This window comes from Rhinoraja longicauda, chromosome 5 (assembly GCF_053455715.1).
Source record: "Rhinoraja longicauda isolate Sanriku21f chromosome 5, sRhiLon1.1, whole genome shotgun sequence".
NCBI lineage: Eukaryota > Metazoa > Chordata > Chondrichthyes > Rajiformes > Arhynchobatidae > Rhinoraja > Rhinoraja longicauda.
This window is the reverse complement of record NC_135957.1, coordinates 45,067,699-45,094,833: the sequence shown is the minus strand read 5'-3', so window position 1 is coordinate 45,094,833 and position 27,135 is coordinate 45,067,699. Positions and strand designations below refer to the sequence as shown.

The 27,135-nt window shown below is 44.1% G+C and overlaps 1 protein-coding gene across 4 annotated transcripts in view; it reads left to right on the top strand.

Moving 5' to 3' along the window:
- Window positions 1-27,135, top strand: part of slc30a2 (solute carrier family 30 member 2) — a 73,121-nt gene that overhangs the window by 7,850 nt on the left and 38,136 nt on the right. For 3 of the 4 annotated variants that reach the window (XM_078399418.1, XM_078399416.1, XM_078399419.1), the window contains exon 2: window positions 21,504-21,709. In XM_078399418.1, the coding sequence (XP_078255544.1) occupies window positions 21,691-21,709 (19 nt within the window). In that variant the 5' untranslated portion in view covers window positions 21,504-21,690. Of the gene's footprint in view, window positions 1-21,503; window positions 21,710-25,479; window positions 25,567-27,135 lie in introns of those variants that run through there. The other variant, XM_078399417.1, reaches the window with a different exon arrangement.

The window sequence follows — 27,135 nt, the reverse complement described above, 5'->3', positions numbered from 1 at the left end:
TCTCTCCCCTCTGGTGGGGCAGGTAACATGAAGTCTGTACTTTGGGAACTCACGACTGAGGTTAGCCTTGTTAAAGTCTCCCAAAACAATGACCATGGAGTCCGGGAAGTCACTCTCTACCCTCAAGTTGGTCAGTGAGTTGCGTTTACGCCTCACGTATGCAGGCTTGGGGGGAAGGGATGTAAACTCCAGCGATGATAAAAGAGGTAAATTCCCTTGGAGAATAAAAGGGTTTGCAGTTGATAAAGAAAGATTCTAGATTGGGGGAACAGAAGTTAGACAGTAAAGTGATGTCGCTGCACCAGTCCTTGTTAGTATAGAGGCATATTCCACCTCCTCTTGTTTTTCCCGCTGCCTCTGTCTCACGGTCCACTCTGTGTAGTTGGAAGCCAGCCAGTTGCAGTGCGTTGTCCAGGGTCGACTCACACAGCCAGATCTCGGTGAAGCACAGGGCAGCGGCACGAGAGAAGTCCTTGTTTGTATGGTGCAGGAGTTGCAGTTCATCCACTTTGTTGTCCACTACCCAAAGTATACTTTGAAGTCCACTACCCAGAGTATACTTTGTACCTTACTACTTTCAGCTCTTTATAATTGATTCACCAGCTGAGGAGGACAGTCGGCAGTAACCAGGAAGAGATTTCCTGATCTATGTCTGACATGATACAATGAGAGTTCATGAGATCTGGAATCAATTTCGAGGACTCCCAGGGTTAGTCCTTCCCACCTGTGTGTCCTAATATATATCCCCTCAGGTGATTTTGTCCTGCCTGTGTGGCAGCACCCACCAGGGCTTGTGATCAAGCAGTTTGATGTGTGTTGAGCATCACTGTTGCTAAAGTTGTCTTTTGGGTGGTCCATGTGATCATGTCCTTTTTTAGCTTTACTATGTCAATTATGATGTGATGGTTTGCCAGACTATTTCAGAAGGCATTTAAGAGTTAGTCATTTTGGTGAATGTCTGAATTCATCTTACAGCAGTTTGAAACTAATGCCTTGAACTTAGGCAAGTATATAATTATAAAGGTTGGTATATTTGATTAAAAGGATGGATGATCTCATGCCTTGCAGGACCTGAGTGAACCACAGGATATTTTATGATAATATAGATATTTCATGGTCATTACCGACATTTTTCTAGGTTATTAACTGAAATTAAATTTGACAGCTTCCAAGTGGGGATTTGAACTCGGATCTCTAGATTGTTAGTCGAGACCTCTGGGTTACTGGATTGATGACACAAATAGATATAAAACTGTTTATTAGTCATTTCAAAGATACAGTTGCACAAAGACCCTGGGTGGAAATTGAATGTTACTAGAGATTTCAGGTGGATGGGCAAAAAGAAAAATTATCATAAATCTTAAAAATCAGTTTGGATAGAGATAAGAACTAGAAAAAATGATTATTTAATGCTGGGAGTGGTCAAAGGGCCTCCTAACATCTATGTATTAGGGCAGAGCATAATTTAAGAAATAATGAGGAATTGTAGGAAAGGTACTCTAGTAATCTTTGGTTGACTCTAATCTTTGGACAAATCCAATAGATTAAGATAGCATTGATGATGTTCATTGGCTCTGTTTAGTGTAGTTCCTTAAACAAAACATAGTGAAACCAACAGAACAGATTATTTTTAATTTGCTCATATTAAATGAAAATAAAAGTAATTAACGTTTTCATGACAAAGGATCCTCTGGAGAAGAGTGCTCATAACTTGATAACATTTCACATTCAATTTGAGAATGGGAAATGTAGATCTGAAACTGGTGTCTTAACATGAAATAAAAGCAATTACTAAGGTATGGAAGCAGCATTAGCTAAAGTGTCTCGGAAAATAAGGTTAAAGAAAATTTGGTGGAAAAGGCGTAGTGTGGCGGCTCCCGAGGGTCGGGCCATACCACTCACGACCCCTCGGCACGGGAATGGGTCGAGCCAAGGAGGCGGACTTCGGCCGGGAGTATAAAGGTCAAGGACCGCATGACTCTCATTCCCTTTTGGAGTTCCAGAGATACAGTAAACACGCTTTTGTTAACCTTGCCTACTTGTCGTTCTTTTGGCCTACTTGGCCCACTACACTGGTGACCCCGACGTGGCCCACTACAGTAGCATCCTTGCACCTATTCCGGATATCGTCTGGAGATGGAAATTGCCTTAGTGACATAAATGCAATGAAGTGAAGCTGCGCCCAAACAATTCTGGAGATGTTTTTTTAATGCAGGGACCTGAATAATGATGTGCGCGCACACATGTTCTTCCATTTTTTGGCACATTGGCCTTCATCTTTCAGAGTATTGAGTATAGAAGTTGGGAGGTCATGTTGCAGTTGTATAAGACGTTGGTGAGACTGTATTTAGAATATTGTGTTCCATTCTGGTTCCCGTGTTATAACAAATATATTCTCAAGCTTGAAAGACTTCAGCGAAGATTTACGAGGATGTTGCCAGGACTCGAGGGTGTGAGCTATAGGGAAAGGTTGAGTATGCTGGGTCTCTATTCCTTGGAGCTTAGGAGGATGAGGGGTGATCTTATAGAAGTGTAAAAAATCATGAGACTAGATTGGGTAGATGCACAGAGTCTCCTGCCCAGAGTAGGTGAATCGAGGACCAGAGGACATAGGTTTAAGGTGAAGGGGAAGGATTTAATAGGAATCTGAGGGGAAACTTTTTCACACAAAGGGTGGTGGATGTATGGAACAAGCTGCCAGATGAGGTAGTTGAGGCAGGGACTATCTGCTTTAAGAAGCAGTTAGACAGGTACATGGACAGGACAGGTTTGGAGGGATATGGACCAAGTGCAGGCAGGTGGGACTAGTGTAGCTGGGACATTTTGGTCGGTGTGGGTGTGTTGAGCTGAAGGGCCTGTTTCCACACTGTATCACTCTATGAGTCTATGACTCTATCTATATTTGGGTTTTCATGAGCTTCTTTAAACATAAATAAGATAGCATGTTGAGAAGCATCAGAGAAATATTAATTTCTCCTCACCATCGAATTCCACCCTCCTCCTCCCCAGCTCCAACTGCAAGTAAAGTAATATAATCAATGGTGGCAAATAAGAATTGTGAACATAATTTGGAAGATTAACAAAATACTGGTGGACTGCTTATAAAACTAACATATTGGCAGAGCTCAAAGTTGAATAACCTATTGAAGGACAGGTTTTACTTAATTATTTAAAATGTTATTCACTTGTGAAATGATGTATCACTGGCATGACCATTACATTTTCTTGCATTTTATCACAGTAATTTCAATAGACAATAGACAATAGGTGCAGGAGGAGGCCATTCGGCCCTTCGAGCCAGCACCGCCATTCAATGTGATCATGGCTGATCATTCTCAATCAGTATCCCGTTCCTGCCTTCTCCCCATACCCCCTGACTCCGCTATCCTTAAGAGCTCTATCTAGCTCTCTCTTGAATGCATTCAGAGAATTAGCCTCCACTGCCTTCTGAGGCAGAGAATTCCACAGATTCACAACTCTCTGACTGAAAAAGTTTTTCCTCATCTCAGTTGTAAATGGCCTACCCCTTATTCTTAAACTGTGGCCCCTTGTTCTGGATTCCCCCAACATTGGGAACATGTTTCCTGCCTCTAACGTGTCCAACCCCTTAATAATTTTATACGTTTCGATAAGATCCCCTCTCATCCTTCTAAATTCCAGTGTATAGACAGTACTCCAGGTGCGGTCTCACTAGGGCCCTGTACAACTGCAGAAGGACCTCTTTGCTCCTATACTCAACTCCTCTCGTTATGAATGCCAACATTCCATTGGCTTTCTTCACTGCCTGCTGTACCTGCATGCTTCCTTTCAGTGACTGATGCACTAAGACACCCAGATCACGTTGTACGTCCCCTTTTCCTAACTTGACACCATTCAAATAATAATCTGCCTTCCTATTCTTACCACCAAAGTGGATAACCTCACACTTATCCATACAAGCCTAGTCACTCCAGTCTTTCAACATATGACAGTCCCGCCATTCCGGGAATTAACCTAGTAAACCTACACTGCATGCCCTCAATAGCAAGAATATCCTTCCTCAAATTTGGAGACCGAAACTGCACACAGTACTCCAGGTGCGGTCTCACTAGGGCCCTGTACAACTGCAGAAGGACCTCTTTGCTCCTATACTCAACTCCCCTTGTGATGAAGGCCAACATTCCATTGGCTTTCTTCACTGCCTGCTGTACCTGCATGCTTCCTTTCAGTGACTGATGCACTAGGACACCCAGATCTCGTTGTATGTCCCCTTTTCCTAACTTGACACCATTCAGATAATACTCTGCCTTCCTATTCTTACCACCAAAGTGGATAACCTCACACTTATCCACATTAAACTGCATCTGCCATGCATCCGCCCACTCACACAACCTGTCCAAGTCACCCTGCAACCTCATAGCATCTTCCTCACAGTTCACACTACCACCCTTTCAGAGTAGAATCAAGACTCAACAATAATGCCCTGGGTCAGAAGTCACACAAAAGGCTAGGCAAGACAACAGATTTTCTTCCCCAAAGGATATTAGTGGAACAGATGGGTTTTTATGTCAATTTGGTAGCTTGCCACATTACTGATTTATTTAATTAACTGAATTTAAATTTCCCAGCTGCTGTGAAAGGATTTGAACTTGCATGTCTCCATCATTTGTCCAGGTCTCTGCCTTACTCATCAAATAACCTGATCATTGTGCTAGTGTAATGTTAAAGTAGCAAAAGTTAGGTTATGTAGGGTTTTTTCGATGTAACCTAAGAGGAAAATCAGTTCTTATGATTATTTTATTATTTGAAAGATAATGTCAAATATTGTTTGTGTGTGTTTCCATTTGATTTTTGTAAAATTAATTATCTCCGCTGTTTTATTTTTGCACTCATGCCAGTTTTAAGTCAAATTTGACATACAAATTAAAGTCTGTAATATGGACCCTTTTTTGTTTTTAGGTGAATTCTTATACTCTTTCGATATTCCTCCACAAGAGGTATTCTATTATATTCTGAGTCTTGTAACCATTAATGCGTCTGCACTATGGCAATTATATATAATTCCAAAGGCTTCTTAATTATCCATTCAGAAAATGCAGTTTGACAATTCAATGCAAATAGACTCTCTGCTTATATTGGGCAAAGAGCTTTGTGTAGAAAATGAGGAGTACTTTATATGACATCCATCAAGCGCTGCTGGTAGTTCAGCTGTTTTGTAGATCGTTGAATCTGTTGGCTGAGATTTGATGAGCTGAATATTTCCTATTTGCAGCTCTAACCTGGGGCTTTCTAATTCACATTCGGAGAACAATGTATTTGAGTTGGATGAGGAATTCTGAGCAGATCAAATTGAACATGGAGCTGGCCACCAACAATTTGATCCATTTAATTGAAGCAAATTAACATCCCGCTGCATAGAAGTGCATCACGTATATCATGATTTGTGGGATATTATAACCAATTGTTATAATATCTTCTCCGTGGATTGTCACCTTGTCGTGGTGAAGAAGCTTGTGTGGTCCTGAGATCCTGAGAGCAATGCTGTCTGGAGCTATGCTCCTGGTAAGGTCATTCATGGGGGTAAGGTCGAGCAGGAGGTCCCTGACAAAGAACAATCCAACCAAGACCTCAACGGTGAAACAAGCGGAGGGTGATGGTCGACTTTAGTGGAGCATCACAACGGCTGGGTAGGCGGATGAGGGCTGCAGTGGGCAGGTGCTATAAACGGGAAGGTAGACGCTCTCGCCCCCACGAGTCTCGGGCAAATGAGGCTCGTCAGCCTGGGGAGAGGGAAAACTTTGATCTAAAACCTCCACTGCCTTAGGGCCATATCCAGTCATGGAAAAGGCTCCAGGAGTAATCCTCCAGAAAAATCTGGAGTCGGAGTCCCGAAGGCAGTTCATCGTTGTCTACAACCTTGTTCTGGCAGCTCCTGCGACGGCACTGGTGCCAAACTGTAACGGCTCTGCTGTTCCTTTGGATCAATCAGCGATGTGGAGAGGGGGAACGTGCAGTATGGGCAACAGCCTGTCCTTCATATGACGTCGCCCAGGCTTGCATCCGACCACACATCGACGCTGCTCTAGCCGAGGTTTGGAGCAAGCAGCCAACAACCAGGGTACATCACCCATGGTCAGCCATGACCGAGGGGGCCTTAGATGTTATACAAAATTAAATTGGATACATAGAAACAGAAAAATAGAAAACTAGGTGCAGGAGTAGACCATTTGGCCCTTTGAGCCAGCACCGCCATTCAATATGATCATGGCTGATCATCTAAAATCAGTAACCCATTCCTGCTTTTTCCCCATATCCCTTGATTCCTTTAGCCCGAAGAGCTAAATCTAACTCTCTTGAAAACATCCAGTGAATTGGCCTCCACTGCCTTCAGTGGCAGAGAATTCCACAGATTCACAACTTTCTGGGTGAAGGAGTTTTTCCTCATCTCAGTCCTAAATGGCCTACTTCTTGTTCTTAAACTGTGACCCCTGGGTCAGGACTCCCCCAACATCGGGAACATTTTTCCTGCATCTAGCCTGTCCAATCTTTAAAAATTCTTATTTTTTATGTTTCTGTAAGATCCCCTCTCATCCTTCTAAATTCCAGTGAATACAAGCCAGTCGACCCATTCTTTCATCATATGTCAGTCAATAGACAATAAACAATAGGTGCAGTAGGAGGCCATTCGGCCCTTCGAGCCAGCACCGCCATTCAATGTGATCATGGCTGATCATTCTCAATCAGTACCCCGTTCCTCCCTTCTCCCATACCCCCTGACTCCGCTATCCTTAAGAGCTCTATCTACCTCTCTCTTGAATGCATTCTGAGAATTGGCTCCCACTGCCTTCTGAGGCAGAGAATTCCACAGATTCACAACTCTCTGACTGAAAAAGTTTTTCCTCATCTCAGTTCTATATGGCCTACCCCTTATTCTTAAACTGTGGCCCCTTGTTCTGGACTCCCCCAACATTGGGAACATGTTTCCTGCCTCTAACGTGTCCAACCCCTTAATAATCTTATACGTTTCGATAAGATCTCCTCTCAACCTTCTAAATTCCCACCATCCCGGGAATTAACCTGGTGAACCTATGCTGCACTCCCTCAATAGCAAGAATGTCCTTTCTCAAATTAGAAGACCAAAATTGCACGTATTACTCCAGGTGCAGTCTCACCAGGGCCCCGTACAACTGCAGTAGGACCTCCTTGCTCAAAAATCAAATCCTCTCGCAATGAAGGCCAATATGCCATTAGCTTTCTTCACTGCCTGCTGTACCTGCATGCTTACTTTCAGTCACTGATGTACAAGCACACCCAGGTCTTGTTGCACCTCCCCTTTTCATAATCTGACTTAATTCAGCTAATAATCTGGCTTCCTGTTCTTGCCACCAAAGTAGATAACCTCACATTTATCCACATTATACTGCATCTGTCATGCATCTGCCCACTCACCCAACATATCCACATGAGCAAAGATTTGCCACTGTCACACAGGTGGTTTAAAACTAAATAGTGGGGGCGTGGGGGTTCAAATGGAATAGACAAGGATGGAGTTAAAGGGAAAGAGAGTATAGGAAAAATTAAGAAACACCCCAGAATTAACGGGACAGAATGCTCACGAAGCAATAGGAGAGAATGGCCAAGTGTAATAGGAATCGATGTGGAAGCTGAGATGAGCAAAGGATTAAAAGTACTATATATGAATGTGCAAAGTATAAGAAGTAAAGTGGATGAACTTGAGGCTCAGTTAGTGATTGGTAGGTATGACATTGTGGGGATTACAGAGAGGTGGCTGCAGAATATTCAGGGTTGTATGTCCTATAGAAAGGACAGGCAGGTGGGCAGAGGAGGTGGGGTAGCTCTGTTGGTGAGGGATGGAATTCAGTTCCTTGCGAGGGGTGACATTGGGACTGACAATTTAGTCACTGTGGATAGAGTTGTGGAATTGTAAAGGTAAGAAGACATTAATGGGAGTTATCTACAGACCCCCAAACAGTAGCCTGGATATAGGGTGTAAGTTGCAGCAGGAGTTAAAATTGACATGTAACAAAGGTAATGCCACTGTGATTATGGGGGATTTCAGTATGCAGGTAGATTGGGAAAATCAGGTTGGTTCTGGAACCCAAGAAAGGGAGTTTGTAGAGTGCCTCCGAGATGGATTCTTAGAGCAGCTTGTACTCGAGCCGACCAGAGAGAGGGCAATTCTGGATTTCGTGTTGTCCAATGAACCAGATTTAATAAGGGAACTCAAGGGAAAGGAACCGCTTGGAGGTAGTGACCATAATATGATTAGATTTAATCTGCAATTTGAGAGGGAGAAGGTTAAACCAGGAATGTCAATGTTGCTGTTGAACAAAGGGGACTATGAAGGCATGAGAGAGGATCTGGCCAAGGTCGAATGGAAAAGGATCCTAGCAGGAATGACGGTGAAACAGCAATGGCAGGAATTTCTGGGCATAATCCAGAAGATGCAGGATCATTTAATTTCAAAGAGGAAGAAAGATTCTAATAGGAGTAAGAGGCAACCGTGGCTGACAAGGGAAGTTAGGGAGGGAATAAAACTAAAAGAAAAGATGTATAAGATAGCAAAGAGTAGCGGGAAGCCAGAGGATTGGGCATCTTTCAAAGGACAACAGAAGGTAGCTAAAAGGGCAATACGGGCTGAAAAGATGAGGATGTGACAAGTAAAATGGATAAAGGAGAGCCACTAGATGTAGTGGATCTAGACTTTCAGAAAGCTTTTGATAAGGTCCCACACAGGATGTTGGTGAGCATAATTAGAACACATGGTATTGGAGGTAGGGCATTGACATGGATAGAGTATTGGTTGGCAGTCAGGAAGCAAAGAGTAGAAAGAAACGGGTCTTTTTCAGAATGGCAGGCAGTGGCGAGTGGAGTGCCGCAAGGCTCGGTACTGGGGCCGCAACTATTTGCAATATATATTAATGATTTGGATGATGGAATTAGAAGTAACACTAGCAAGTTTGCAGATGACACAAAGCTGGGTGGCAGTGTAAACTGCGAAGAGGATGTTAGGAGGTTGCAGGGTGACTTGGACAGGTTGTGTGAGTGGGCTGATGCATGGCAGATGTAATATAATGTAGATAAATGTGAGGTTATCCACTTTGGCGGCAAGAACAAGGAGGCAGATTATTATCTCAATGGTGTCAGATTAGGTAAAGGGGAAGTGCAACGAGACCTTGATGTCTTTGTACACCAGTCACTGAAAGTAAGCATGCAGGTACAGCAGTCAGTGAAGAAAGCTAATGGCATGTTGGTGTTTATAATGAGAGGATTTGAGTGCAGGAGCAAATAAGTCTTACTGCAGTTGTGTAGGACCCTGGTGATACCACATCTGGAGTATTGTGTGCGGTTTTGGTCTCATAATTTGAGGAAGGATGTCCTTGCTATTGAGGCAGTGCAGCATAGGTTCACGAGGTTAATCCTTGGGATGGAGGGACTGTCATATGAGGAAAGATTGGAAAGGCTGGGCTTGTATTCACTGGAGTTTAGAAGGATGAGAGGGGATCTTATAGAGACGTATAACATTATAAAAGGACTAGACAAGCTAGATGCAGGAAAAATGTTCCCAATGTTGGGGAATCCAGAACCAGGGGATACAGTCTAAGAATAAAGGGGAGGCCATTTAAAACTGTGAGAAGAAACTTTTTCACCCAGAGAGTTGTGAATTTGTGGAATTTTCTGCCAGAGAAGGCAGTGGAGGCCAATTCACTAGATGAAAAGAGAATTAGATAGAGCTTGAAGAAGGGGAGAAGGCAGGTACAGGTTACCGATTGTAGATGATCAGCCATGATCACAATGAATAGTGGTGCTGGCTCGAAGGGCCAAATGGCCTCCTTCTGCACCTATTTTCTATGTTTCTATGTTTCTAAGTCATCCTGTAGCCTCATAGCATCCTCATTGCAGCTCACACTGCCACCCAGCTTTGTGTCATCCGCAAGCTTGGAGATGCCACATTTAATTCCCTCAACCAAATTGTTAATATGTATGGTAAATAACTGGGGTCCCAGCACCGAGCCTTGTGGCAGCCCTATTTCAAACATAAAATATCCCCGGAAAAAAAATAAAATTAAAGGCAAGTATGTGTTATAAGGGAATCGGTTCAAGGACCTTGCCAACAGTCTGTCTGTCCTTTCCTTCTTTTGTTGTTTGTTTGTATGTGTTAAATGTATGTTTTAGTTCTTTAACTTGTTTTATGTGGGGGGTGGGAGAAGGGGATTGGGGGATTGGGGGAAACTTTTTCTAATCTCTTACCTCGACGAAGATGCGATTTTGTTCCATATTGTATCTCCATCCGCACTGCAGCCTAACATCGAGGAGTCGGCGGCCTTTGCTGCAGACTGACTTTGGGAGCTCCTCCGCAGGAGCCTGTGAACTTACCATCATGGAGCCTGTGATCCCTTTGCCAGGGATTGACCTCGGAGCCCCATCTGCGGGAGCCTGCGGACTTTAACATCGTGGAGCTGCAAGCCACAGGAGCTTCGACTGCCCCGATGCAGGGGCTTCGATCGGTGGCTGCGGGAGCTTCGATCGCCCAGACTGCAGATGGTTCGACTGCCCTGACCGCGGGAGAATAAAGAGGAAGAGGATTAGACTTTATTGCCTTCCATCACAATGAGGAACATGGGGAATCCGCTGTGGTGGATGTTTATTTTCATTTTTATGTAGTTGTGTGGCTTGTTGCTTTTTTTTGGTATGGCTATATGTTAATTCGAATTTCACTGTACCTTAATTGACATGTGACAATGTGACAATAAACTGACCTTGAAACCCTTGATAGTGAAGAACATGGTCATGGTGAATGTCATAGATGGATGCTAGACTCTTTGGTGGAAGATGGTCATTGCATTTTGTGTCACAAGTGTTGTTTGCCACTTACTAGGCAATGCCTGAATGTTGTTAAGGACTTGCTGCATGGAGGTACGTAATTATATGGTGTGTAATTAGAAATTGAATTTAGCATTGTGAACATCCCCCCTTATTTGGTGGTGATTGAAGATGTTTGGACCTAAGACTCTGACCTGAGGAACTCCTTCAGTGATGTCCTAGGGCTGCAATGACCACAACTAGCAACCACACTGTCTTCTTTTATAAGGTATGATTCCAGCCAGTGAAGTTTTTTATGATTCTCAATGATGTTTGTTTTTCCAAGGCATTTGATGTCACACAATGTCAAAGGGCCTTGGTGTCAAGGGTGGCAACTCTCACTACCTTTTGGAATTTAACTCTTTGGTTTATGTTTGGAACTAGTAATCTTGGCTAGAGTGGCGAATCTGTGGAATTCTTTGCCACGGATGGCTGTGGAGGCCAAGTCAGTGGATATTTTTAAGGCAGAGATAGATAGATTCTTGATTAGTACAGGTGTCGGAGGTTATGGGAAGGCAGGAGAATGGGGTTAGGAGGGAGAGATAGATCAGCCATAATTGAATGTTGGAGTAGACTTGATGGGCCGAATTCTACTCCTTTTCTTTATGACCTTATGAAAATTCCAACACTGTAAGGAGACTATTTATGAATAAGTTATGGTAAGCATTACAATAAAGTTTGATAATCTGTAGCATTAAGGTTTGACTTATGCTTTGGTATTTATGAAAAAGCAATTGAATGGAAGTGTGCATCCATAAATATGGTTCAACAAGCTGTCAGATTGATTGATGAATAACTGCTGTGGATGTAAAAGCATGAATGAACCACTGATAAACCACTGATAAACCAATGACTGTGTAACAGTGGAAAAACAGATAAGATGTTCATCAGGCATTTATATTTTACTCAGCTGGATATCTGACACAAACACTAACATTCTGTTATTCTCGCTAACCTTGACAGCCAAGTCTCATATCCCCGAGTTCTTACTTTCTCTTGGTCTGAAGATGCTTTCTTTTAAATTATCTTATTTATTCATATCTATGTGAGTGCCAAGAGGGGAAAAGGATATTTTCTCTGTGGAAAAAAATTAATCCAGATTTTTACAAGATTTGTGAGGGGGCCGTGATAAGACGTCATTGAGGTTTATGGCTTTTTCCAAAAGCATTAATTACCTGCAGTAGTTCCAATTGAAGCATATGCCAGCAAGCAGAGCCTATCAATGTCCAGATGTGAAAAGAAGTGCCTTGGGCAAACAGATCACACATATTGCTCTTCATTCCTCATTATTATACCATTGTCTGTGAAGCTGCAGTTGTTCAAGTACGAGAGTTATTTCATCCATGCAGCAGTAAGCAGTTTCACAGAAGTCACAGAAATGAAAGTGAAATGCTGTGGATGCTGGGACTCTTCAAATAAATACAGAAACCGCTGAAAATACCAAGCAACTCAGGAAGCATCAGTGAAGGAGAAACAGACTTAATGCTTTGTATGGTTGAAATAGCCATAATAAAGAACTTGGCTGCAGCTTAATCTAAACTGCATGCAAATTGGGTTGTATTTAATAGAGCCAACAAAGCTGCGACTAAAGAAAGGTTGAAATTCAGCAATCACATTTTTAGCAGGCGGTAATATTTATTTCATCATAATATTCCAAAATAAGTCATTATTCAATGTATAAGTTGCTATTTAAATATTTTTGATCATTTCTGTGATACTTTGCATATAGTCTTGTGAAGAGTCTATAATTGGCAGCACAAACTGATGTCGGTCAGCATCATCCCTAAGAGTCAGTAAAAATTAACATTAGACAATATATTCAAATACTTCTGCTACAAAACCAGGTGAAGTTTTAACGCATTATAATTTCAATAGAAATGAAATCATATGCTGCTAATCACATTTTCTCCTCTCTCTACTTCCTTCCCAAAACACAAAACAACACTGCATAATAAGGAGAATTTGACTATATCATTATTCTCCTGTTAAAAAAATCATTTGAGGCCTAGCACTGAGTCTAATGTTTTTCAATGTCTTTTTCACAATAAGATTCAAAATGCAATAGACTTTTTTTGTAATACAAGGAACTGCAGACGCTGGTTTATACCAAAGAAGGACATAAAATTCTGGAGTTACTCAGCGGGTCAGGCAGCATCCCTGGAGACTTTTTGTTCTGTGATCTGATCCTGCACTTTCCTGGGAAATTTATTGATACTTAATATATTCACTCTTTTTCTTAATTACAGTTAATATAATTATTCAGAAAAGTGAAACATTTTCAAATTGACATGAGCAAGAAGAAACATTTGATTTGGTTTCAAATTTAGAGTTAGACTCAAAAAATTGGAAGTAGGCCTGTTGTTTCAGTTTTCCTGACAGAAATTGAAAGCAAAGGAATGAATCTCAGTGTACATCTCAGTCTGTTTTGCAGGAGTTGCGAGTTATTAATGGAGGCTTTCCATGGATCTTTGGCAGATGCAATGGGTCAATTACTATGATAATGAAACCCTTAAAACCCTTCTTGGAAATTTCCTGGTGCGAGTGAAGTGGAAGTTAGGCTGCTCTCTGTAGTCATCTGGTTTTACAAGTGACTAAGTTCTTTGAAAGAAGCATTGGAGACAGCCACCAGCAAAACAAAGAAGCTAGCCATTGACTTCAAGAGGTGGGGTGAAGTACATTCCCAGTCTGCAACAATGGTGCTGAGGTGGAGATGGTCAGGAGTTTTACATTCCTTGACATAAATATCACTAGGACATAAATTTGTCCTAGTCCAACCACATTTACGTTAGTGCCAAGAAAGCCTCATTTTCTGCAGAAGGCCAAGGAAATTTGGCATGTTTCCATTAATTCCTACCAATTTTGGCAGATGCATCTTAAAAAAAAAAAAGCATTCTATCGTGATGCATCATAACTTGGTTTGGCAACTGCTCTGCCCAAGCCCATAAGGAAATCGCAGTGTTGTGGAAGCAGACCATTCTACCAGGGAGAGCAGCCTTCCCTCTCATGCCCCATCGACTCCATTTACACTTCATGCTGCCTCTTGAAAGCAATTAACATGGACAAGAACCACTTACATGCCAGCCATATCCTCTTCTCCCCTTTCCCATCCTGGCAAGCTTGAAAGCACATATCACCTGAATCAAGAACAACTTCTTCACTGCTGTTATCAGACTATTGAACGGACATCTCATAAGTCAAGGATGTATTCCTAATCTCACAATCTACTTTGATGTGGCTTTTCTCTGCAGCTGTAACATTATAATCTTTACACTGTTTCCTTTGCCTTTTCACTACCTGTGTATGATTAGATTGTACTCGTGTATGATATGATTTGCCCGAATAGCACATAAACAAAGTTCTTCATTCTATCTCAGTGATGTGGCAATAATAAACCAATACTGATACCAACCACTTATCTTTCTGTGAGACCAAAGGATGTGGGTATGCTACTCCTGGCTCCAAGACCCTTTCAGAGCATGTCGATCAATATCAACTCCCCTTGTCTCCTTTTGTGGACTTACTCAGGGCCACTAGCAGCTTTGGACTGGCCTGCATTTTACATCTGGTTCACTATCTGGCACCACCCATTAGGCATTGGTAACTCAGTGAACATGAAGCCTGAAAATTAACAGTTTCAGACCTGTCTTTTCAGGCATTATTTGTTGTATGGAGTTCACCGCAAGAAGGTCCAAAATTTGTCATTTTTTTACAAAGACACCATACATTTTCACCTACATGTTTAGACCATAATGGTATATCTTTATTGTTTTGATGTGTTATGCTTTATCCTTAATTGTTAACTGTATGTTTGTGTTGTCATTTGTGAGCGGAGCACCAAGGCACATTCCTTGTATATGCATACTTGGCCAATAAACTTATTCATTCATTCATTCATTCATTCATTCATTCATTCATTCATACTCAAAGTCCATGAGAATTAAATAAATAGAGATAAAATCATTAGTCAGTTATCAAGTACAGATATCAGCCCTTCGGCCCAACCTGTCCATGCTGACCATTTTGTGCCAATCTAAACCTATTCTCTCCATATGCATCACTAAATACCTTTTTATTGTTTAATAGTAATAGAGGTAGTTGGAAGTATCCTTGAAGTCTTTGATGGCATAACCAACCACAAGTAATTGCACAATTCATATACAACTAAAGGTCAGAGAGCTCAGATGCATTACAACAAAGGGAAATTAAACCAGATGACAGTTTAAGATAATTGTCTTAAGAATCTTGTGCCAGGAGAGTAAGATTGGTCGGAGAACTGGGAAGGGGGAGGGATGGAGAGAGACGGAAATCAAGGGTTACTTGAAATTAGAGAAGTCAATGTTCATACTGCTGGGGTGTAAGCTGCCCAAGCGAAATATTAGGTGCTGTTCCTCCAATTTGTGCTGGGCCTCACTCTGACAATCACTCTGACAACTACCCCCCTTCCCAGTTCTCCAACCAGTCTTACTGCCTCCGACTCCATTTTATCTCTGTTTGCTTCGTCGTTACCTTCTCCTAGCTAACAATGATCTATTCTACATTTTCCTTGATCTCCATTCTCTTTGCCCTGTTCTCACACCTTCACACTTCCTTATCTATCTATCTCCCTCCCCCCTGACATCCGTCTGAAGAAGGGTCTTGACCTGAAACGTCACCCATTCCTTCTCTCCAGAGATGCTGCCTGTCCCGCTGAGTTACTCCAGCTTTTTGTATCAATCTTCGGTTTAAACCAGCATCTGCAGTTCCTTCATACACATGATGTTTTTCTATTTAAATGAGTTAAGGATGCTTTCAACCTATTCCCATTTGTTATGGTCCAATGCACAAAATTTTAACATTTAGCAAGTTAATTTTAGCACTTTCCACTTGAAAGGAAATTTGATTGAATCAGACTTTCAGCTTAGCAGCCCTTCATTGCAGTTTTCATTGTTCACACAAACTTTTGATAAGTTTTATGATTATAGAAACATAGAGATAGAAACATAGAAAATAGGTGCAGGAGTAGGCCATTCGGCCCTTCGAGCCTGCACCGCCATTCAATATGATCATGGCTGATCATCCAACTCAGTATCCCATACCTGCCTTCTCTCCATACCCCCTGATCCCTTTAGCCATAAGGGCCACATCTAACTCCCTCTTAAATATAGCCAATGAACTGGCCTCAACTACCTTCTGTGGCAGAGAATTCCACAGATTCACCACTCTCTGTGTGCAAAAAACACTTTCTCATCTCGGTCCTAAAAGACTTCCCCCTTATCCTTAAACTGTGACCTGTAGCGACCATAGAGAATGGTCCGGGTCGTCGAACCCTCAGATTGGCCAGCAAGGTCACATGTGAGCGCGACCGTAGGGATTGGTCCAGAGAGCGACAGCGCTGATTGGCCAGCGTTGTCATGTGCGCTTTTGGCGCTCGAAATGTTCAGTTCGGCGAAGTCTTCGAAGAAGACAGTAAGTTTTTGATGGTTGTCCTTTACCTTGTTGTTTAACTTTGTATTCGAATATTGCGGCTGCAATAAACTTCTTCTACAACCAACAAGTTTTCGGACTCGCCATATTGGTGACCCCGACGTGATCTGGACGATCACCGACTATGCAGGAACACGACGCCTCGTTGTTGAATGCCGCGCCTGGCACACCGGAGTTAAGCGCGGTAAGCGTTCACCTTCCGTTGTTTTGGACACATTCACCGCAATCTTGGTTTGTCCACACCGAAGCCCGATTTCATATAAAGAACATATCGGCCGACTCGACGAAGTATTACTATCTCGTCAGCGCTCTATCACCGGAGACAACCACACGCGTGATGCGGTTCATCGTTAATCCGCCTGCGGAAAGCAAGTACGAGGCAATGAAGAAATTGTTACTGCGAACCTTCAGGTTTAATAGGCATGATTGCGCTGAAAGACTTCTGCACCTACCGGACCTCGGAGATCGACGGCCGTCCGTTCTCATGGCCGAGATGATGATGCTAGCCGGTGAGCATACGGATTGCCTCATGTTCGAACAGGCATTCCGAGAGAAGTTTCCTGAGGATGTCCGACTGCTGCTCACGGATTGTTCTTTTAAGGACCCCGAAGCATATGCAGCGAAAGCGGACGCGCTCATAGCGGCTAAAAACAAGGCAAGCGGTTCGATCAACAAGGTCTCGACATCAGTGACCACGCCACAGCGACATCAAGATGGCGCCGCGTCTCCCGCCAGTTCTCCGAAAGCCCGCCAAAAAGATCCGCACAAGCGCGGCTGGTGCTATTATCACCTACGATGGGGTAGAGAATCCCGCAACTGCCGCTCACCTTGTACCTTCGCGGGAAATGCCTCGGCCGATCGTACATAGGGGCAGTTGCGATTGGCCAGAACCGACGCCTCTACGTCCACGATCGATTCACGGACACAGAATTTTTGGTAGACACGGGAGCCATCGTCAGTATAGTGCCGCCGACCGACCTCGAAACCAGAACGGGTAAGACAGGTCCCACCCTCATCGCGGTTAATGGCAGCCCCATTCGCACTTTCGGTATACAGAAGATGTCCCTTGTGTTAGGCCTCCGCACGTACGAATGGCCATTCATCATAGCAGACGTCAGACAAGCGATCCTAGGCGCAGATTTTCTCTGGGCTTTTTCACTGGTCCCTGATGTCCGCGGTAACGACCTCCGACCCTCCGCCAGCGAGGAGCCCGTCGCTCCGACAATCGCCTCCCCGCCCAGCCCTACTGTCCAGGCCGTCGTCGCGGCCCCTGACTCGTATGCTGAGAGCCTGGCGGAGTTTCCAGAGCTGCTCATCCAACGTTTTGACACGCCTTCGGCCAAGCACGGCGTGGTCCATCACATCCGCACCGAGGGCCCTCCCGTTTTCGCTCGGGCCAGGAGACTACCGCCAGACAAACTGGTGGTGGCACGGGCGGAATTTAGGAAGATGGAGGAAATGGGCATTGTCCGTCAGTCCGACAGCCCGTGGGCCTCGCCGTTGCATATGGTCTCCAAGGCATCTGGGGGGTGGAGACCATGTGGCGATTATCGGCGTCTCAATGCTGTCACCACGGCTGATCGCTACCCCATACCGCACCTACAGGACTTTTCGTCTGGGCTGGAAGGAGCGGTGGTGTTCTCCAAAATCGATTTGGTGCGAGGATACCACCAGATTCCGGTGCGGCCGGAGGACATACAGAAAACTGCCACGATTACTCCGTTCAGGTTGTTTGAATGGTTGCGTATGCCTTTCGGTTTAAAGAACGCGGCACAGGCTTTCCAACGACTGATGGACCGTGTGGGTCGGGGTTTACCCTTTTTGTTTATTTATTTAGACGACATCCTGATCGCCAGCCCCTCAGTGCAGGAACACCAGGTCCACTTGCGGACTGTGTTCCAGCGGCTCCAAGACCACGGGCTCGTTATCCAACCCTCCAAGTGTCAATTCGGCCTCCCTTCTCTTGATTTTTTAGGGCACAGAATTACCCCTGCCGGCGCCTCCCCTTTGCCCGAGAAGGTGGAGGCTATCCGGGCATTTCCCAGGCCCACCACAGTAAAAGGACTACAGGAGTTCGTAGGTATGGTTAACTTCTACCATAGGTTCGTTCCGGCAGCTGCGCGGGTCATGCGCCCGCTCTTCCAGTGCCTTGCAGGAAAACCGGTAGAGTTGATATGGTCCCCGGCCGCAGAGTCGGCTTTTACAGCAGCTAAGGCAGCATTAGCAGACGCCACCATGTTGGTCCACCCGAGCCCCTCCGCCCCCACGGCCCTGACGGTTGACGCCTCTGACGTGGCGGTGGGCGGGGTCTTGGAGCAGCAGGTCGGTGGCCGTTGGCAGCCCTTGGCGTTTTTCAGCCGGCAACTAAATTCGGCTGAGCTGAAGTATAGCGCATTTGACCGAGAGCTTCTGGCCCTCTATTTAGCTGTTCGTCATTTCAGGTATTTCCTTGAGGGCCGCCCATTTGTAGCCTTTACGGACCACAAACCATTAACATTTGCATTTTTCAAATTGTCTGACCCATGGTCGGCCCGCCAGCAGCGGCACCTGACTGCTATCTCCGAATTTACCACCGATGTCCGTCATGTCGCGGGTAAGCTTAATGCCGTTGCTGACGCCCTGTCTAGACCTGCTTTTTCCCCTATTTCGGCGGTGGACTGCGAGGTGGATCCCCAGGAGCTTGCGGAGGCACAGCTTCTAGCGGATACCGCCTCGGCATACCAGTCCACCACTTCGGGATTGAAGTTGGCTCAGGTAGCCTGCGGGTCGGAAGGCACAAAAGTCTGGTGTGATGTTTCCCTTCCCCGTCCCAGGCCGGTAGTACCGCCCTCCCTTCAGCGCCGGGTTTTTGATGCCATTCATGGGCTGGCGCACCCGTCCATCCGCTCCACCTCTGCTTTAGTAGCAGCTCGGTTTGTCTGGCATGGCCTACGGAAACAGGTAGCGGGTTGGGCGCGTTCCTGCGTTCCCTGTCAGACCGCTAAAGTCCAGCGCCATGTCCAGCCTCCCGTACAGGGGTTCGAGGTCCCAGCAGTTCGTTTTTTCCACATCCACGTGGATTTGGTCGGGCCTTTGCCTTCCTCCCGGGGCTACACCCACCTCCTCACGGTGGTGGATCGGTTCACCCGGTGGCCAGAGGCTTTCCCATTGTCTGATATCTCGGCAGCCTCTTGTGCCAGGACTTTGGCCCTCCATTGGGTAGCTCGTTTCGGGGTCCCGGCAGTTATTACCACTGACAGGGGGCCGCAGTTCACTTCGTCCCTCTGGGCCGCGCTCGCAGAACTGTACGGTTCCAAGTTACAACCCACTACTGCATACCACCCCCAGGCAAATGGACTTGTAGAAAGGTTCCACCGTCAACTTAAGGCGTCCCTCAGTGCAAGGCTTGAAGGCCCGGACTGGGTAGACCAACTCCCCTGGGTTCTTCTGGGCATCCGGACTGCTCCTAAGCAAGATCTCGGTGCGTCGTCCGCGGAGCTAGTATATGGCTCGACACTTCGAGTACCCGGAGATTTGTTTCCGGAACCCTCAGCCCAGCTGCCTCCAGTCCCATCAGTCTTAGCATCTCTCCGGGCACGGGTGGGTTCCCTGGCTCCAGTTCCGACTTCACGTCATGGGTGTCCCATGGTACATGAACCGCCTTCCCTGAAGGACTGTGAGTTTGTGTTTCTGCGAAAAGATTCCCATCGTGCCCCGTTGCAGAGGGTCTATCAAGGGCCGTTCCGGGTTTTGCGTAAGGGAACGGCTACCTTCACCTTAGACATGTGCGGCAGGAGTGAGCTCGTCTCGGTGTCCCGGCTCAAACCTGCACACTTGGATCCGGATCAACCAGTCCTGGTCGGCCAAACCCCTAGGAGAGGCCGACCTCCGTCAGTTCCGCTCAGTCCAGGACCCCCCGTTCCGGCAGTTCCTCCAGGACCCCCCGTTCCGGCAGTTCCTCCAAGTCCGGAATCCCCTGCTCCTGTGGTTCAGGCTGCCCCTCTCCTTACTCGTTATGGTCGCGAAATCCGGCTCCCTGCTAGGTTCGGTACCTCGGGTTCTGGGGGGGGTCATGTAGCGACCATAGAGAATGGTCCGGGTCGTCGAACCCTCAGATTGGCCAGCAAGGTCACGTGTGCGCGCGACCGTAGGGATTGGTCCAGAGAGCGACAGCGCTGATTGGCCAGCGTTGTCATGTGCGCTTTTGGCGCCCGAAATGTTCAGTTCGGCGAAGTCTTCGAAGAAGACAGTAAGTTTTTGATGGTTGTCCTTTACCTTGTTGTTTAACTTTGTATTCGAATATTGCGGCTGCAATAAACTTCTTCTACAACCAACAAGTTTTCGGACTCGCCATAGACCCCTTGTTCTGGACTTCCCCAACATCGGGAACAATCTTCCTGCATCTAGCCTGTCCAACCCCTTAAGAATTTTGTAAGTTTCTATAAGATCCCCCCTCAATCTTCTAAATTCCAGCGAGTACAAGCCGAGTCTATCCAGTCTTTCTTCATATTAAAGTCCTGCCATCCCAGGAATCAATCTGGTGAACCTTCTCTGAACTCCCTCTATGGCAAGAACGTCTTTCCTCAGATTAGGAGACCAAAACTGTACTCAATACTCCAGGTGTGATCTCACCAACGCCCTGTACAACTGCAGCAGAACCTCCCTGCTCCTATACTCAAATCCCCTCGCTATGAATGCCAACATACCATTTGCTTTCTTCACTGCCTGCTGCACCTATTTTCAATCACTGGTGTACCACGACACCCAGGGCATAACATAATAATCTGTCCCTTACCCTGTCAGCACTTGCACTTCCACTGGAGTTAATTGGAAAGTGATCAAGACCAAAGATCTTGGTGAATTTTCTCCATTGAAATCCTGGAGTAAAGAAATTCTACTCTTAAGATAGACATCATAAGAAGGTTATCTTTCAGCATACCAATCACCTTTTAAATTGTTCTTTTTTGTGAGTTTGTAGATTAGACACAATATAATTTCATGTGTGTTGGTGGTATGGAATGATTAAGTATTTTATGGAAATAATATATCAATCTAGATATCTTTGAAACTACTTTGAAAATTTAAATTGATTATCGGGTGTAAAATTTAAAGAATTTGCATGACATAATACAAAATATAAATGATTTGCACAATATGACTGTATCTTAGTTAATCAGGTTGCTTTCTTTGTGTTGCAGCCCTTTTTCCAGTTCAAAAGAAGCCCCCCCAAATTACCCACTTGACAATGGAAATAATGCCAATTCTATTGAATTGGAAAGATATGTAAGTCAGCATTGCCACAGATCTGCATCGGACACTGAAAATAAGGAAAAACTACAAGCAAGAAGGAAACTCTACATTGCTGCCATTATTTGTCTTGTATTTATGGTTGGAGAAGTTGTAGGTAAGTGTGATGGCATTATTGCAATGTACATATTGTTCTTGTGTATTATGTTGATATACAATGGTAAAGAACTTGCTTCACAATGTTATAAGGAAAATCATCCCACTTAAACCCTTTTTCAATCATTTATGAAATAACTGACATTGGCTCTATTGGCTTGTTCAAGTCACTACTAATGGTAAAGATTGGGTAGTTTATATAATTTTGGACAAAAGCTTCATCTTAGATGCTTCTAATATTAACAAAATCAGAATTCAGTCGAGGAGAGATTGAGTATGCGAGGCCTATGTTCTGTAGTGCTTGAAAGAATGAAATGTACAAAATTCTTATAGAGCTGTAGAGGATGGATGATTCCCCTCGTTAAGGAGTTTTGAACTCCGTAATATAGCCTCAAAACAAGGGTGAGCTAGCAGACTGGATAGAGAATTGACTTCATGAAAGTAAGCAGAGGGTGATGGCGGAAGTTTGTTTATCAGTCTGGAGGCCTGAGACTTGTATGCCTCGAGGATATGTGCTGGTCCCTTTGCTGTTTGTGGTTTATATCAATGATTGGATGAGAATGTACAAGGCATGATTAGTAAGTTTGCAGATGACACAAAAGTGGGTGGCATTGTAGATAGCGAAGATGGTTATGAAAAATTGCAGGAGGATCTTGATCATTTGGGTAGGCGGGCTGAGGAATGTTTAATGGAGTTCAATACAGATAAGTGTGAAATGTTGCATTTTGGGAAGTCAAACCAGGGCAGACCACCACTATGGATGGCAGGACCTGGGAGTGTTGTTGAGCAGAGGGATCGAGGAGTGCTGTTACATAGTTCTTTGAAAGTTATGTCATGGGTAGATAGGTTGGTCAAAAGGCTTTTGACACATTGGCCTTCATCAGTCAGAGAGCTGAGTATAGAATTTGGGATGTTATGTTGCAGTTGTTACAAGGCATTGGTGACGCCACATTTGGAGTATTTTGTTCAGTTTAGGTCGCTCTATTATAGTAAAGATGTTGTTAAGATGGAAAGGATGCAGAGAAGAGTGCCAGAGCTGTAGGGAGTGATTGAGCAGCCTAGGACTTTATTCCTTAGAGCGCAGGAGGATAATGGGTTATCTCATAGAGGTATGCAAGATCATAAGAGGGGAATAGATAGGGTAAATGCACAGAGACTTTTACCCAGAGTAGGTGAATCAAGAACCAGAGGATATAGGTTTAAGCTGAGAGGGAAAAATTTAAATAAGAACCTGAAGGGCAAGTTTTTCACACAAATATGAAACGAGCTGCCAGAGGAGGTAGTTGAGGTAGTTACTATTACAACATTTATAAGACATTTGGACTGGTACATGGATAGGAAAGGATGGGGCAAACACAGGCAGATAGGACAAGTGTAGATGGGGCATTTTTGGTTGGCGTTGATAAGTTGGGCTGTAGGGCCTGTTTCCGTGCTGTATGACTCTATGACTCTAATAGGGAGGTCATTTGTGACTGAAATGAGACAACATTTCTTGACTCATGTGTTGGCAAATCTTTGGAATTATTTATCCTCAAAAGCTTTGGAGGTTTTTGTTATTGATGGTGTTTGAAACAAAGATCAATAGAGGTCTGGACGTTAAAGGAATCAAAATAAACTGGATAATGGGGCAAAAGATCAAAGTTGCGAATGTGTGGTAAATGGAAAAGGAGAAATGGTAAACAGACTGTGACAGGAAGGGATAGAGAGCACAAATCCAAGAATAAATCATTAGATAAGGTGAGATGTTACAAAGATAATAGAAGGAAAAAACTAAAGATTCTGCACCTGAATACATAAAGCCTTCGAAACAAAATAGATGAATTGTGATCACAAGTAAAAATAAATAAGTTTGATCTGATAACTATTCCAAGTCAATACTTCAGGATGTGGAGAGGACCTGAATATTGAGATCAGAAAAAATAAAGGCAACGTTACATTTGTAGAAGTGGTGCATGAGTCCTCTATCAGTACTCATATGGTCGGATAAAGTATAAAATAATGGGCACTCATTAGAAATTTTTACTGATTATCATGGGGGGATTTAATCTACAGATAGACCAGAAAAATCTGACAGCCACATGTGGCTGAGATGAGGAGTTTATAGAGTATTCTTGCAGTAGTTTCTTAGAGCATAACATTCTGGAGCTAACTAGAGGGCAGGTAATACCAGACCTGTATGATTCAATGAGACAGGATTAATTAATGACCTCATATGAAAGGCTCTCCAAGGTAGGAGCAATCATAATATGATTTAATTTTATATGCATTATGAAAGACAGAAGAATGACTAGTATTTTAAACAGATAAGGGCAATTATGAGGAATGAGAGCAGCACCAGCTAAAGTGAAGAGGTAAATTAACTTACGATCAGGTGAGTTGCAGTGGCAGATACTTTGGAGAATCTTTCAGAATACAAAGAATGTACACGCACCAATGTGGCTAACTAAAAAGGTAAAGACAATATAAAACTTAAAGGAGAAGCATACAATTCTGCAAAGGGGTGTTGAGGGGGATGGAGTGGGTGAGTTGGGGGGAAGGGGGGAGGGGAATGGGGTGGAAGGAGGGGGGTGGAGGGGAGAGAGGATGGGTGGGGAGGGGGAGGAGAGGGGGACTGGATATAAAATAAAACTAATGACTAAAAACTTCATGAAATAAAAATTAAAATAGCAAGAAATGTAAAAGCAGATAGCAAAGAGTTTCTGTAGATAATTTAAAGAAAAACATTAAGTATGGGTTATGTAAAAAGTGAGCCTGGAAATTAATAGAGAGATTGCAGATGAATTAAATACATATTTGGCACCAACCTTCGCTATGAAAAGTATGTAACATCCAGGTTTTTAGCTACTTCTGAGCAATGGGAGCAACTTGAGGAAATGACACAAGGGAAGTTGTACTGAACAAGTTGTTGGAGCTGTGGATTGACAAGTCCACAGGTGTCTTCCTGAGGTCTTAAATGAAGTGGGTCATGAGACAGTTGATACTTTGGTTTTACTTTCAACATTTATCTAGATTTGAGGAACATGTTATTGGATTGGAAAAAATGTAATTAAATTAAGTTAAACTAACGCAGGTGAATAAAGAAGAACTGCAGATGTTGGGAATCTGAACAAAACCCAGAAAATGTTCATAACACTTAACGGGTTAAGGCAGCATCTGTGGAAAGAAAAGCAGCATTAATGCTTAAGGTTAAAAACCCTTCTTTAAGATAGGGAAAATGAGAAAGTACGAATAGTTTTACGTTATGGAGTTGGGTGGGGGGGGGGGGGGGGGGGTTGCGGAATGGAGGTCACAAAGGGAGTGTCCTTGATATGTGAGGCCATGGTTGCCAAAGTGATTCCCATGCATCAGAGAGCAACCCAGTTGATAGGTTAATGAAGACAGTTCAAACGAAGATATGTCAAAGCTGTGAAATGCAAGCATCTGGGCCTGCTTCTGTGCTATATCTCTAAACAAAACTAAAGTATTGTGCCCCAGATGCTTCAACTTGCCCAGACAGACGATGACGTGTTCCTCAAGTTTATGATATTAAACATTAAAATGGTTCTGGAGGCCACAGATGGATAGGTCAGCATGGAGTAATATGTAAAACACAAGGTTAATATCTGTCAGAAAGAATTTGTTAGAAATAATTATTAAATACAGCAAGGGACAGGAAAATGCAAGGTAGTCAAGCAAATTCACCATGTTTTTGCAAAAGGCAAACCATGTCTGACTAATTTATTCTTGTTTGAAGAAGCTAACATGTACTATCTGTAAAACAGGAACCAGCAGATTTACTATATTTAAATTTCCAGGAACTATTTGACAAAGGAGCCATGTCAAAGGCCACTGCAGAAAGAAAAGCCCATTGTACGAAAGGTAACCTATTGATATGGATAAAAAATTGGTTGGCTAACTGAAAAAGAATTGATAAAAATGGGCCAAATGGGCGTTGGTGGAGGTGGAGGCCGAGGCCTGGTGCTGGGCCAGCCCTCAGCTACCCCGTCCCCCCTCCTCGGCTCAGCACCTTCCCCATGCCGCCCAGAGTCCAGCGGCATCAGCGCAGCAACAGTGGGAGAACCGCCGCCGTCTACCCACTGCACTGAACGTTCCCCCCCCCCCCCCCCAACGGCGGTCGTCCGGGCTGGGAGGCGGATGCAATGCAACCTCCGTCAGGGGTGGGAAGGAGGGGGGAAGGGAGGGAGGGGGGATAAGGGGTGTTGAGGGGGATGGAGTGGGTGAGTTGGGGGGAAGGGGGGAGGGGAATGGGGTGGAAGGAGGGGGGTGGAGGGGAGAGAGGATGGGTGGGGAGGGGGAGGAGAGGGGGAAGGAGAGGGGGAGGGGATGAGGAGAGGGGTAGGGGCAACATAGATTGATGAAGTTCCAGGTCAGGATCTTTTCATAACAAGTGATGTGCCAAGGGCATTAATACTAGGCCCTTAGTATTTCACAATTTATATATATGAATTGGATGAAGGGACTATAGGTATAGTTGTTCAATTTGCTGGTGGTGTAAATATAGGTAGGAAAGTAAGTCATGAAGAGGAATAGGGAGGAAATAACAGGATTTGAGTGGGTTAAGTGAGTGTGCTGTTAAATGGAGGATAATGTGAGCAAGCGTGAAATAGTCAATTTTAGCAGGAAAAAATTAAAAAAAGTAACCAATCAAAACGAGAGATAGCAAAGCATTGAGACACAAGTTGTGGTGAAGTCTAGTGCATTATTCGCTGAAACGTAGTAAGTAGGTGCATTAAGTAATTGGGAAAGCTAATGGAATATTATTGTTTGTTGCCAGGGAATTTAATTCAACAGTAAGGTGGTTGTACATTAGTTATGTACGGGAACAGGAATACAGTATTGGTCTCCCTATTTAAGGAAAGAAGGAAGTTTTTTCAAAGCAGTTCAGAAAAAGATTCTCTATTTCTTTGAGTGGGCAGAGAATGTTAGGCAGCTGGGTTTATATCCACTGAAATTTAAAAGCTTGAGATGGATCTTGATTGACGCATATAAAATCATGGGGGGGGGGTCTTGACAGAATGGGTGTAGAGATCATGTGTTCCCTTGTGGGAGAATGTAGAACCTGAGGTCACCATTTAAAATATAGAGCTTGCTCATCATACACAAAGATGGTCATGATTCGTTTGGAACTCTTGTTCAAAGGGAGCAGACTCTTTGAATATTTTTTACAGGAAGGATGTGGAGGGTTTGAAGAGGGTGCAGAAGTGGTTTACAAGGATGTTGCCTGGATTAGAGAACATTAGCTTTAAAAAGAGGTTGGACAAACTACGATTGCTTTCCCTGGAGTGTCAGACGCTGAAGAGTGACCTGATAGAGGTATAACATTTTGAGAGGCATAAATAGGGTAGACAGTCAAAACCTTTTCCCCAATTGGAAATGTCAAAGACTAGAGGGCATAGCTTTAAGGTCAGAGGAGGAAATTTTGAAGAG